General features: G+C 39.5%; 2 protein-coding genes across 2 annotated transcripts; one reads left to right on the top strand and one right to left on the bottom strand.

Annotated features, from left to right (window-relative positions):
- Positions 1 to 2,339: 2,339 nt before the first annotated feature.
- On the bottom strand, positions 2,340 to 4,890 carry LOC113471195 (uncharacterized protein K02A2.6-like). Its single transcript, XM_026830150.1, has 3 exons — positions 4,183 to 4,890; positions 2,632 to 2,770; positions 2,340 to 2,362 (listed from the first exon to the last, which is right to left on the bottom strand). The coding sequence occupies exons 1-3, from the start codon at positions 4,888 to 4,890 to the stop codon at positions 2,340 to 2,342; spliced, it is 870 nt and encodes a 289-aa protein (XP_026685951.1).
- Positions 4,891 to 8,020: 3,130 nt separating this feature from the next.
- LOC103518293 lies at positions 8,021 to 12,475 on the top strand. Its single transcript, XM_026830147.1, has 2 exons — positions 8,021 to 8,122; positions 12,133 to 12,475. The coding sequence occupies exons 1-2, from the start codon at positions 8,090 to 8,092 to the stop codon at positions 12,406 to 12,408; spliced, it is 309 nt and encodes a 102-aa protein (XP_026685948.1). The 5' UTR covers positions 8,021 to 8,089; the 3' UTR covers positions 12,409 to 12,475.
- The last annotated feature ends 24 nt before the right edge of the window (positions 12,476 to 12,499 follow it).

Raw genomic sequence — 12,499 nt, forward strand, 5'->3', positions numbered from 1 at the left:
TTGTAGAAGCTATTTCCAGTATCTCCTTAAACTTGAAATTCTTCTTGTCTTGCAACAGTTTAGTACGAATATTTTTATCCTTCAAACCTCGAATGAACTGTAGTTTGAGGAGCATGTCCGCAGTAGAGTCTTCAGCTCGGTGGCAAAGTCAGTGACAGACTCCTGGTTATCTTGTACTCGACTGTTGAACTTGTGCTGTAATGTACAAAGGCTTGGTAGAGGATCAAAACTTTCTTTCAAAATGGTTACAAGAGAGGTATAGGATAACGTTCTAGGATCATCTGGACTACAAATACTGTAGAGCTTCTCATGCATCTTGGGTGATAGCATGTAATAGAATGTACACTTTGGACTTTTCGTCCATCTCACCCTTCAGAACCATAAATATGTCCAATCTATTGAGAAAATTTGTGAAAGATTCATCGTCTTGTAACGGAACGAACGCTAGATTCGCTGTAGCCCTCGGTGTCCGATTTTCAAAAACCTTATCTTCATGACCAGTGTCACTACCTTGGTGCTTGGCAAACATCTCCTCCAAGTGAGTCTCAAGCTCAGCTAAGATAGTGTTCATAGCAAACCCCTTCTGTAACTCTACTCCCATCTGATCATCATCTACTTGGTTCTCTATCGCGTCCTGAATATCCAAGTACTTACATTTGTCAACTTCTAGTTGTTTTGAATATACCTGCAGCTCATGTAAAGAAAATGTACTTGTTGTAAACGTGTCCAAAAGTTCCGCGAGTCTCTTCTGATACGCTCGTCTCAAAATCCTCAAAACCTTCAATGTTCCTTCTCCTTGTTCCTCCGTAGGTATTGTTCTTCTGTAGTCATCGTTGCTTCTTTTTATCCTCGTCGCCAATTTATTACATATAAAACAACAGTATAAGATTTGAAATCATAAGGATCGGAGCTTTCCGAAAACAACATTGTTGCCGTAAGAGGAATCCCTGGCAGATCCCATGATGGTGTCAAGTGCCGCCGATGTCCCCAAAACATCGAGAACAAACCCACTGAGTCACTTGCCCATGTCCTTGGAAACTGTCAATATGGCCAACTTCTACGAATCAACAGGCACAATTCCATCCAATCAATCATCGCTGATGAGCTAAGGAAAAATGTCAACTATGAAGTTCATGAAGAAGTTACCAGTACTGCTGACAATGGGTCCACTCGGAGAATAGACATCATTGTGATTGACAAAAAGACAAAGAATGGTGTCATCCTTGATCCCACTATTCGGTTTGAGACCAATTGTAACCAACCCCATGAGGTCAATGAAGAAAAGAGGAATATCTACCTGCCCACTGTGTCCTTCTACAAAGAGAAATATAAACTTATTGACATTGAAGTCATGGGACTATTAATTGGAGCCAGAGGTACAATCACTACTTTCTTCAAAGACTTTTGTATCAAATTCAATATCAAGGAAGATACCATCAAGAAAATTGTCCAGACAACTGTTCGAGGCTCTATAGGGATCATTAGAAACCATATCTATGGACCCAACTAATTCACTGAATTCTCAAAAGTTTCTAAACATAAATTATTCTATCTTGATCAGCATCCCCCCCTATCAAGACCTCTCTCTCATTATCTTCTCAAAATCATTTGGTATCCTTTGTCCGTGAGGCAACCTGCTGTTGAGCAGGAAGGTGGCTGTTAAGCATTTTTTTCTATTCTCGGTTTCGCGAAATATCGCGAACATTCAACTGAAATGTACCTGTGGACCTGTGTGACATATCATTTCACAATGTTTTTCCTTCATAAATCTTGTAACATCAGATTTTGATTGGTTCCATTTTTCGCGAATTCCCGAAATTTCAATAACTTTGTCGATTCGCGAACTTTGCAAATAAGAATAAGAATAAAAATTTCGCGAATTCGTGAAAAATGGTCTCAATCCAAACTCTCATGTTACCACATGATTTATGAAGGAAAAACATTGTGAAATGATATGTCACACAGGTACATTTCAGTTGGTTGAATGTTCGCGATATTTCGCGAATCCCAAAAATATTAATGAATAGTCGATTGTACATTAAATTTTACGTAGAATAATTATATGCAATTAAAAACAGTACTGGGAAAAAAAAGGAAGGAGGCTTTCATCTACCAATCAATCCAGTATGATTACTATAACAGAAGGAAGAAGGCAGTAAGGAAAGTGATGGAAGGAAAGAAATGAGTATGTGGGAATGAAGATAAATGAATGGGTTCAATGCATTCAAAAATTATGCAGAGCAAGTGGTAAAGATAGTCTCGCTGGAGGACGTAAAACTGAGACAAAACCAGCCCTGTCAAGCCACAGACAATAACACTGGCTCTTTTAACTCATGGCGTTAATGAAAAGATTGAGGTACACCTGGTGAAGAAGAGAAAATTGGAATACTTCGGACACATAATGAGGAATGAGCAGAAGTACGGATTGCTGCAAATCATACTACATGTGTGTGTCTGTCTGTAAACAAAATATCTCGAGAACGGTAAGAGCTAGAAACTTGAAATTTGGTATGTAGATGTCAATCATGGGACTGATGGGACTATTAATTGGAGCCAGAGGTACAATCACTACTTTCTTCAAAGACTTTTGTATCAAATTCAATATCAAGGAAGATACCATCAATATCTTACTGTGTCCGAAGGTCTTTCTAATAGTGAAGTCACCGAGATGATCAAGATGAATACCAACACTGTTGCCATAAGAGGAATCCCTGGCAGATCCCATGATGGTGTCAAGTGCCGCCGATGTCCCCAAAACATCGAGAACAAACTATTACATATAAAAGAACAGTATAAGATTTGAAATCATAAGGATCGGAGCTTTCCGAAAAATTTATTTTGTGAAAAACTGAAGAACGAGAATGAATGTACATTGTGGAAAACTGAACTGGCTGGCGGATCGGTAGTGGTCAAATATTAAAGTTTGACATAGGTAGGTACATTAGTCTCGCTGGAGGACGTAAAACTGAGACAAAACCAGCCCTGTCAAGCCACAGACAATAACACTGGCTCTTTTGAGGGTACCTGAATGGGACTATGGTCAAGTCCGTCTCAGGAAGTAGGGTACAACGACATAATTATGTACCTGAATATCCCTCATCAGACCCCTACGATTTAGGGGCCCTGAACTAACTCTCTGGCCTTGATGACACCTCTTGGTATCCTCTTAATGGGATAGTAGATGAACTCACAGATTTTCTCTGGAATAAACCTGAGTGTGCAGACTCTTTAGAGGTGCTACAGGTGAATTTTAGAGAAACTGGGGAGGTTGAAATATACCAGTGAGGGTACTTCTAGGTTACATCAAGGCCTTGGGATAACAGACCTATCAAACCCCTCATCCCTCATTAGACCCCTTCAGTTCGGGGGCCCCAAGTAGCTCTCTGGCCTAGGCACCTCTTGGTATCCTCTTAATGGGATAGTAGATGAACTCACAGATTTTCTCTGGAATAAACCTGAGTGTGCAGACTCTTTAGAGGTGCTACAGGTGAATTTTAGAGAAACTGGGGAGGTTGAAATATACCAATGAGGGTACTTCTAGGTTCCATCAAGGCCAGGGTATAGCAGCTTGGGCAGGGGAAAAAATACTGGTCACAATAGATCTACAGAGGTCGCAGTGTTAATTGCATACTCTCTTGGGAGAGGAGCAACCAGTCCCATAATAAATAAAATAAAATTCTTTCACCTTGGATAAGGTTATTTCTGATGTCATGAGGAGAACGGTTGAAGCGTGCCGGAAAGCGCGCGAACGTCAAGAGCTATAGGACGAAGCTCTGCGCGTGCCGGGACATGCGAAACATGCCTTTCTTTCACCTTTCACCAGGCTTTTTGGTTTTCTGGACAAAATTTGCACCACCACATTCGTGTTCCTGGTAAAAAGATCTTTAATTTGATATATAGGTCGACCAGGTTTGGATAAGTCCTTCTATGGGAACGCCAGCTTGGGACTAGAGATTCGCTACTAATGACTGGGAAGTTCTAGAACTTTTCACCAATGACACTCCTGGCGTATAAAATTGAATCAGACTATCTCCACTAATAACATTACTTGAATATCAATAACATACAGACAGTATGTGGTGCTGTAGGTGTAGATATCTCCACCAATAAGTACCTAGGTACCAACGAAATTTGTACGTATAATTGACTGGATTCCATTTGGTGCTTTTGTCTTCGCCATACGTCACCATTGTCCACTTTGAGCTTGTAATGTAGAACACCTTCCTTTGCAATCACATTTCCAAAATTCCACTTGCCATCACTGGTGTAATTTTTTGCCTGGACTCTGCTTCCAACATCAAATGATCTTCTTGGCTTGAATCTTGACGAACAATTATCATTATCCAGTTTGTGCTCCATTCGCATCATAGTATCCAGTCTTGTTCTGATATTTCTTCCAAACATCAATGTATATGAGCTGTCTCCATTATCATTCGGGACTTTTCGCAGTTGCATTAGAAGTCTATTGAGTTTCAGGTTGATATCTCCTCGTTCATCTTGCATACATTTCAGTGACTTCTTAATAGTCTGAACAAATCGTTCCGCTTGTCCATTGGTAGCCGGGTGATAAGGTGCACTGGTTCGATGACAAACACCATTGCTCACTAGAAATGATTCAAACACAGAAGATTTAAATTGGCTGCCATTATCAGATACTAACATGGTAGGAATTCCAAATGTGCAGAACAGATTCCTGAGCTGTCTAATACACCAGTCAGCAGTTGTGGTCTTGGTCGGTATCACCTCCACCCACTTAGTGAACGAGTCAACCACTATGAAATAATACCACCCCGACTCAGGACCAGCAAAGTCAATGTGTATTCTCTCCCATGGCTGTGAGGACATCTCCCATGGGTGTGACGTTTCTTTGGGAGGTTCATTCTGCTTCATACAGCAAGCCCTGCAAGACTTGATAAACTGTTCAATATGAGTGTCTTGTGTATTCTCTCCCATGGCTGTGAGGACATCCCCCATGGGTGTGACGTTTCTTTGGGAGGTTCATTCTGCTTCATACAGCAAGCCCTGCAAGACTTGATAAACTGTTCAATATGAGTGTCAATGTTTTTCCAATAACAGAAACAACGCGCCAGAGCTTTCATTTTAACAATTCCCAGGTGACCAACATGAAGTTCTCGCAGAATATCCTTTTGTAATGAGCATGGAATTACAACACGTCTTCCTTTGAAAATACAGCCATCCTGTAAACTGAACTCGCAATCATTAAGACCCAAAGCTTCCAAACTTTTACCCTCAGTCAGATAATCTAGAATTGGTTTCAAGTCTGTATCTTTTTCTGTGTTGCTTGCAATGAGTCTCGGAGTAATGTTCTCGGTGGCGATTGTGTTCAACTGGTTCAATTGAAACTGACAGCTTTCATCTTGTGCGTTGACATTTGATACAGGGTCCACTGGAAATCTAGACAAATAATCTGCATTAGCATGGTGTTCTGTACGTTTATACTCTATTTCATAGTCAAATCCTGATAGGTAAAGTGCATAGCGAAACATTCTGGTCATAGATAAGGTAGGTAAGGATTTATTATGACCAAAAATTGTAGTCAGTGGCTTGTTATCGGTAACAAGAATAAACTTCCTGCCATAAACGTACTGGAAATACTTCCGTATTCCCCAGAATATACCAGTGGCTTCTTTCTCTATTTGACTGTACTTCTTTTCACTGATAGGTAAAGTGCATAGCGAAACATTCTGGACATAGATAAGGTAGGTAAGGATTTATTATGACCAAAAATTGTAGTCAGTGGCTTGTTATCGGTAACAAGAATAAACTTCCTGCCATAAACGTACTGGAAATACTTCCGTATTCCCCAGAATATACCAGTGGCTTCTTTCTCTATTTGACTGTACTTCTTTTCACTGATAGGTAAAGTGCATAGCGAAACATTCTGGACATAGATAAGGTAGGTAAGGATTTATTATGACCAAAAATTGTAGTCAGTGGCTTGTTATCGGTAACAAGAATAAACTTCCTGCCATAAACGTACTGGAAATACTTCCGTATTCCCCAGAATATACCAGTGGCTTCTTTCTCTATTTGACTGTACTTCTTTTCACTGATAGGTAAAGTGCATAGCGAAACATTCTGGACATAGATAAGGTAGGTAAGGATGACATTTGTGTGCTTACCAACTCTATCTCTTCCGCTGAGGCTCTGTTCAATATCATTGAGTCTCGACTTGGTGAACTTGGTATGTCTCTCAATGTCAACAAGACACAAGTGATTGTCATCAAGAAGGGAGTCTTGTGTAGTGACCCTATTTCAGTTAGTCAACGTGCGGGAAGCGAAGGAGATCGGGCGTTCAGAACCATCTTCATATCTATGGGAGAGACAAGCACCCAATCCTACAGGTGAAGCGTCAGTGGCTAAAACAAGAGTAATATTAGGGTCAAAGTGAGCCAAAACCTTCTCGCTTGTAATTTCTCTTTTCACTTGATTGAAACTTTTCTCACATTCTCGAGTCCATATGAAAGATCTGTCGTGACGTAATAACATATTCAGAGGGTTTAGTATTGTCGCTAGGTCAGGTATGAATCTATTGTAGTAATTAGCCAAACCAAGAAATCCACGTAACTCTCTGACATTCTCAGGTTTCTTACTGTTCACTATAGCTTTTACCTTATCATCAGATTTGTGCAGTCCCTCGGCATCAATCACATGTCCCAGATATTCTATACTCTTGTGAAAGAACTTACATTTCTCACGGTTCAACGTCAAATTGTACTGTTTAATTCGATCAAACACTTTTTCCAGCCTGCAGAGTGTCTCTTCTTTGGTTCCACCCTGTATGATGATATCGTCGAAGAAACATTGGACGCCCTCAATACCTTGTAGAACCTTGTCCATCAGTTGTTGCCATTTCCCAGGAGCAATCTTCACGCCGAACATTAAGCGATTCACGCGGAAAATCCCTTTGTGTGTGCTGATGGCTTGTAGTGTAGCGCTTTCATCGTCCATACCTAGGTGGAAATAAGCTTTGCTTAAATCAAGTGTGCAGAAGAACTTTCCTCCATTCATTTGTGCATAAATGTCTTCAATTCTCGGTATAGGATAATTGAAATCCTTTATGACTTTATTGATTGTACTTTTATAATCAGCGCAAATTCGCACAGAACCATTAGGTTTTTCTACTGGAACTATTGGTGTTCCCCAGTCAGAATGTTCTATTTTAGTAATTATACCTGTGCGTTCCATATGGTCAAGTTCTTCTTCAATGGCTTTCTTACGTGAATATGGCACTGGTCTGGGTTTCATGTAGATGGGTTGTACGTCAGGTTTCAACTCAATATGTACGGTCTCGTTCGGCACAATCTTGAACTTGATGTCTTCTTTGAATACGTCTTCATATTTGTGCAACAGCTGGTCTAATCTGTGTGATATGTCAGAATTTTCCAATTTGATTATTCTAATTTCAGCCCAGTCCATTTTTATTTCCTTCAACCAATCTCTACCAAAAATAGGGTCCACGTCTTGATCGATAATGTATAATTTTCCAAGGAAATTCTGGTTTTTATAGGTACAATGGACGAAGGTTACACCCTTGGTTCGAATAATTTCCCCAGTGTAAGTTCTAAGTTGTACATTTGTTTTGTACAGCTTTTTGTCACAGTGCAATTGTTTATAGTCATTATAGGACATTGTAGATAAAGCTGCCCCTGTGTCAAGTTCTAGGCTAACAGGCTTACCTTCGATTTGTACACCAATCATAATTTTATCAGAGTTCTTTAGTGCATTCAATGAATTGATCTTACGTATTTCATAGACATTCTGATCTGTAATATCTTCCTGGTCGTCCACCATCTGATGTGTACCTTTTCCCTGTCTCTGTGCTGGTCTACTTCTGCATACTTTAGCCACATGTCCAAGTTTATCACATTTCCTGCAAAACTCATTTCTAAATTTGCAAGTATTAGCCCGGTGACCGGAAGAGCCGCATCTGAAACATTTTCCAGAAAATGAGCTCATAAATTGCACTGTACTCACGCTAGGGCGGCGACAATAAAATGGACCAAAATTTCACTAAATTTACTTCATTCAAAGAAGAGCTAAAAATTCACGTGTTATTCACCTTGACATGACAACGTTCACACTTAGAAACTTCACACACGTAAGCGCAACTGTTCTATTATACGTAGTAGGCAACCTCCGTGGCCGAGTCGGTATCACACTGGGCTTGCACGCAAGAGGTCCGGGTTCGATTCCCGGCGGGGCCGAGGTTTTTTCGGCTCTGTGCTTGGAGATCGGGGTGCACTCAGCCTCGTGAGGACAACTGAGTAGCTGCTTTTAATCGAGTAGCGACCAGTGACGGCATTACCAGTGTAAAAAGATTATTGAAATATGGAAATCGATTGCAAAGGAGGCACTTAGTAATGTTGTGATATCCACTAAAGTTGTGAAAAAGCTCTGCTTTACCACAAAGAAATTGAGATTTGATTGATTATACATAGTAGGTATACAGGGTGCGCCAGAAAAACACTGACAACGGCTCAGGCTAGGTAGATATCATTTCCAACAAGGTTCTGTGATTATACATAGTAGGTATACAGGGTGCGCCAGAAAAACACTGACAACGGCTCAGGCTAGGTAGATATCATTTCCAACAAGGTTCTGTGGGTTAGTTTCCTAACTTCGGCTTCATTTCCGAGAAAAGTCCAAAAAAAACTCTTTATAAAAAATCACAGACCTTATGTCAGTCTTTATCTTTAGGTCATAACTTTTTCATTTTAATCGATAAACTGTTTTTGTTAAAACCACGAGCCAGACACGATCAATAGTTTTCTAGCATCATGTGTGTTTTTCAGGTAGTCAAGTGATTATTTCTCCGGGAAGGACGTGAGTTAAAGAGGCTAAAAAGGTCTCATTCTGATCCTTGAAATAAGCGACTTCTGCTCCAAAATTTCCTCGGACAAAAACAGCGTGTTTTGTCACGTAAAAATCGGACATGACGTAATTTTTTTCCCCAGCTTAAAAAACATATCAAAACTAAACTTAGGAAATCGTGTCAAAGGTGTTTCGGATCAAAATTTTGTGCTCTGGCTCGTGGTTTTAACAAAAACAGTTTATCGATTAAAATGAAGTTTTGACTTAAACTGACACAAGGTCTGTGATTTTTTAAAAAAGTGGTTGGGTGGAAGAGCTCCTCCAGGAGAACCCTGCCACTAAAAAAAAAAAAACATAAAAAGTGGTTTTTTGGCCTTTTTTTCGGAAATTGGCGTACCCTATGTAGGTATCTATAAGTAATCTGTAAAATTATTTCCTTTAATAACTTGTTCAGAATAGTCTGTTCATAAAGTCCCAGGCCACCCTTTTATCTTCTTTACTGAGGTACTCGAAATTTTGGAGGACCCCCAGGGGCGGCCCCAGGGGGACCAACTTTAAAATCTTAAATGAATGAGAACTTTGGTACAAGTTTGAGATTGATCCGACAACCAGGGCCAGAATTATGGCCTATTCAAATTTTAATTTTTCCATGTTCTCCCGCCTATAGGGGAAGCACTAAAAATGGGAAATTTATATCGATTGGTGATTTGTGCTTCAAATAGGTCTTACTAATGATTCATATTGAAATTCAGACCTTTTTGTTCCAGATGAAACTTTTATGACATTATAGAAATTATGAGCGGTTCTTATTTTGTTTGGTATTTCATGTTCTATTTTTGCGTCTTTGGAGATTATGCTACTCAAGTACTTAAATGTATCTACCATTTTGAGTGCTGTTCCATCCAGTTGTATTGTCCCTTCTTCTTGATTTAGTCTATCCAGGACCACCACCTCACTCTTTTCTTGGCTGAAGTAAAGACCATATTCTTGTGCGATCTGCGTCCAGCCGTCCAGGTGTCCACTTGTGTCTGTACCATTTCTTTCGTTTCACCCTATATCATGATATCATCCGCAAATAACATTAGTTTCATATTTTCTTTGCCGATAGTCTTGGCCACTTTGTTTTGTATATCATTCATTGTTGCTATAAAGAGGAGCGGAGAAAGCACCCCTTCTTGCCTTAGTCCTGATCTTATTGTGAAACTATCTGTGAGTCCTTCTGATGTTTTAACTCTGCTGCAGATCGAGGTGTACAAGTTTCTTATTCTGGCTATCATTTCATCTGTTATTCCTATGGTTTTTAGTGTGTCCCATACCCTTGTTCTCTTTACGGCGTCAAAGGCTTTTTTAATGTCTAAGAATGACATCCAAATAGGCTTTTTGTACTCATAATATTTCTCTAGGAGCTGACGAATCGCGAACACCAAGTCCAGTGTGGGTCTCCCCCCTCTAAAACCATATATCAAAGGCTTTTTTAATGTCTAAGAATGACATCCAAAAAGGCTTTTTGTACTCATAATATTTCTCTAGGAGCTGACGAATCGCGAACACCAAGTCCAGTGTGGGTCTCCCCCCTCTAAAACCATATTGTTCTTCATTCATTCTACTTTCGATTAAGGGGTGTATTTTCTTCTCCAATATTCTTTCGTACAGTTTACTGACTTGGGATGTAAGTGTTATTCCTCTATAATTTGCACAGTTTTTGCGATCTCCTTTTTTAAAAAGTGGTATAATTAATCCTTCTTTTCATCCGTTTGGTATTTCTTTTTCTTTCCAGATTTTGCGGAACATCCTGTACATAGGTAGGTAGGTAGGTAGGTAGGTACCTACGTAGGTAGTGTTTACATAAAGTGGAACTTTGAGCAGGGATGTTTGGTATGTGGAGATCATAAAAACCATATTGTTCTTCATTCATTCTACTTTCGATTAAGGGGTGTATTTTCTTCTCCAATATTCTTTCGTACAGTTTACTGACTTGGGATGTAAGTGTTATTCCTCTATAATTTGCACAGTTTTTGCGATCTCCTTTTTTAAAAAGTGGTATAATTAATCCTTCTTTTCATCCGTTTGGTATTTCTTTTTCTTTCCAGATTTTGCGGAACATCCTGTACATAGGTAGGTAGGTACCTACATAGGTAGGTAGGTAGGTAGGTACCTACGTAGGTAGTGTTTACATAAAGTGGAACTTTGAGCAGGGATGTTTGGTCTCATTTGTGCCAGTTCCTTTGGTAGCAATATTCCACGGACGTGACCTCTGCACAAGTACCACAATTTTTGGTACTTGTGCATAAGGCGCGTCAATGGGACATTACAAAAATCCGTTTATAAGAGGGAAGATACTTGCTTTAGGAGTGTTCCTAGTGAAGTTTTAAAAGGCGCGAAGTAAAAAAAGTCACATAATTTTAATTGATTAGCACTTAAGAAACGAACTTTGAAATCTTAGGCGCGTCCGTGAGACATTACAAAAATCTGTCTATAAGAGGGAAGATACTTGCTTTAAGAGTGTTCCTTGACAAGTTTTTAAAATAGCAAAGTTAAAAAAGTCACATATTTTATTGATTAGCACTTGAGAAACGAACTTTTCAGTGTTTCCGTACGAGGGAACAAAATCCGTACGGAAATCTTACCTTATCGCCATGTTGACCAACACAAAGATGAAAAAAATTAATTTTCTTATTCACAGGTGTATTACCGTACATTACCGTACGAGGGAACAAAATCCGTACGGAAATCTTACCTTATCGCCATGTTGACCAACACAAAGATGAAAAAAATTAATTTTCTTATTCGCCAACATAAAAATAAAACGAACTACGCAAAAAGGAGCTTTCATAAATGAGCAGTGACTAGGGTTAGGTTAAACGTACAAATGAGCAGTGACCAGTGTTAGGTTAGGGTTAGGTTAAACGCACAAATGATCAGTGACCAGTGTTAGGTTAGGGTTAGGTTAAACGCACAAATGAGCAGTGACCAGTGTTATTGTAGGGTTAAGTTAAACGCACAAATGAGCAGTGACCAGTGTTAGGTTAGGGTTAGGTTAAACGCACAAATGAGCAGTGACCAGTGTTAGGTTAGGATTAAGCACTAAAAATGGGAAATTTATATCGATTGGTGATTTGTGCTTCAAATAGGTCTTACTAATGATTCATATTGAAATTCAGACCAAAAATGAAATTTAGACATTCCGCCCTGATGGCCTCGGGGGGGTGAAAGTTGATGGTTCGAAATTTTATTTTTGGGACTGGATTTCAATGTGAATCATTAGTGGGACCTATTTGATTTTAATCCTCTTTCCAGGATCAAAATTCAGAGTTGATCTACTACAGCCGTCCAAATCAAGATGGCCCTAAGCTCAGCTCTTACAGTAAGGTTAACTTTCCTGACACGGTAGATGTCAAAGCTTTGGATGAGGTGTTGAGTAAAGCTTGTGGTAGAATTGGAGTGGTGAAAAAGATACGCCATTTGTACTTATTTGGACAAACCAGAATCCATGTGGATCGAGTGCAGCTATTGGGTGATTTTATGGAACTTGAAGTGAGTGTGAACCTGCAGTATGCAGTAATTATAAAGTAGGTTAGAAATACAAACAATGTTTCAAACTAAAGGCATTTATTTTTCCTTATGAAGGGTGGAGTTTTCAGATTTTTCTCTTTACTTACTCATT

This window comes from Diaphorina citri, unplaced genomic scaffold (genome assembly GCF_000475195.1).
Source record: "Diaphorina citri unplaced genomic scaffold, Diaci psyllid genome assembly version 1.1 scaffold2146, whole genome shotgun sequence".
Classification (NCBI taxonomy): domain Eukaryota; kingdom Metazoa; phylum Arthropoda; class Insecta; order Hemiptera; family Psyllidae; genus Diaphorina; species Diaphorina citri.